At 61.1% G+C, this 862-nt stretch overlaps 1 protein-coding gene across 1 annotated transcript in view; it reads left to right on the top strand.

Annotated features, from left to right (window-relative positions):
* The window catches only part of LOC106819659, a gene marked incomplete at its 5' end in the record, with an annotated part of 7446 nt that extends 7179 nt beyond the window's left edge, over window positions 1–267 (top strand). The window contains 1 exon segment of the mRNA XM_014824258.1: window positions 87–267. Within this exon segment, the coding sequence (XP_014679744.1) occupies window positions 87–267 (181 nt within the window).
* Window positions 268–862: the final 595 nt, after the last annotated feature.

The following is an 862-nucleotide window of genomic DNA, read 5'->3' as shown; positions in this document are numbered from 1 at the left end:
TCTCTCTCTCTCTCCGCGCGCGTGCAGGTGCCGCTTGCGCCGTGCGGCCTTGACACTGTGATACCGATCGACGAAGACAACCGCAGCGAGACGACCGCGACGCCGGACCGCCTCACGCCCGACGCATCCTCGGTGTCGGACAGCGAAGGGGGCGCCACCGGTGAGGAGGAGGAACCCGTGCGCAGCGTCGTCGTCAACATGGCGCACATCGCCAGCGCCGAGGACATCGTAGTCTCAGAGGACGGCACGTACGGAACAACCGTGTGACCGCGCGAGGGGAACGGTGGCGCCCCCGGGTGGCCGGAATGGCGAGGACAGCATATGACGGAGCGGCGGCGTCGGCCGCAAGCGTTCGGGCGGAATGGGAAGCCAGCGCATTGTCGTATACGTGAGCGAGCGTCGGTGGGGAGGCGAGCGTGAGCGTGAGGCAGCTTGATCGGGAACACCCCTCCCCCTCCCGCTGTGGGTAGGGACGGTTCGCTGGTCAGCATAGCGTCGATGCACGGTCCAGTGGGGCGGACGCGGTGACCAGTGTGGCGTTGTTGCGAGGGGGAGTCATGTTTGCTATTGAGCTGACAGCACGTCGCTTTCTGAATAGTAGCCGTAATACGACGTGAAATCGATCGCGGTGGGCAGTCATGACAGCTTGCCGTACAGGTGGCGCCGGTGGGCGATTGCAACAGCTTGTTGTGTAGATGGCGCCAGTGGTGAGTCGTATCGGCCGTGCTTGTTTGTCACTACATCTGCTGGGTCTGTTGCTAGTCCATGGCAAAGTTTCCAAATTGCTGCTACTGCTACTGAGTCTACTGTGTCACTGAGTAAATGACAAAGGTTTCTAGTGTCACCAGTTTTAATAGTAAGT

The sequence above is a fragment of the Priapulus caudatus genome, unplaced genomic scaffold, assembly GCF_000485595.1.
Source record: "Priapulus caudatus unplaced genomic scaffold, Priapulus_caudatus-5.0.1 Scaffold3930, whole genome shotgun sequence".
NCBI classification, from domain to species: domain Eukaryota; kingdom Metazoa; phylum Priapulida; class Priapulimorpha; order Priapulimorphida; family Priapulidae; genus Priapulus; species Priapulus caudatus.
The sequence above is the reverse complement of the archived record's forward strand: the minus strand, read 5'-3'. Positions and strand labels throughout refer to the sequence as shown.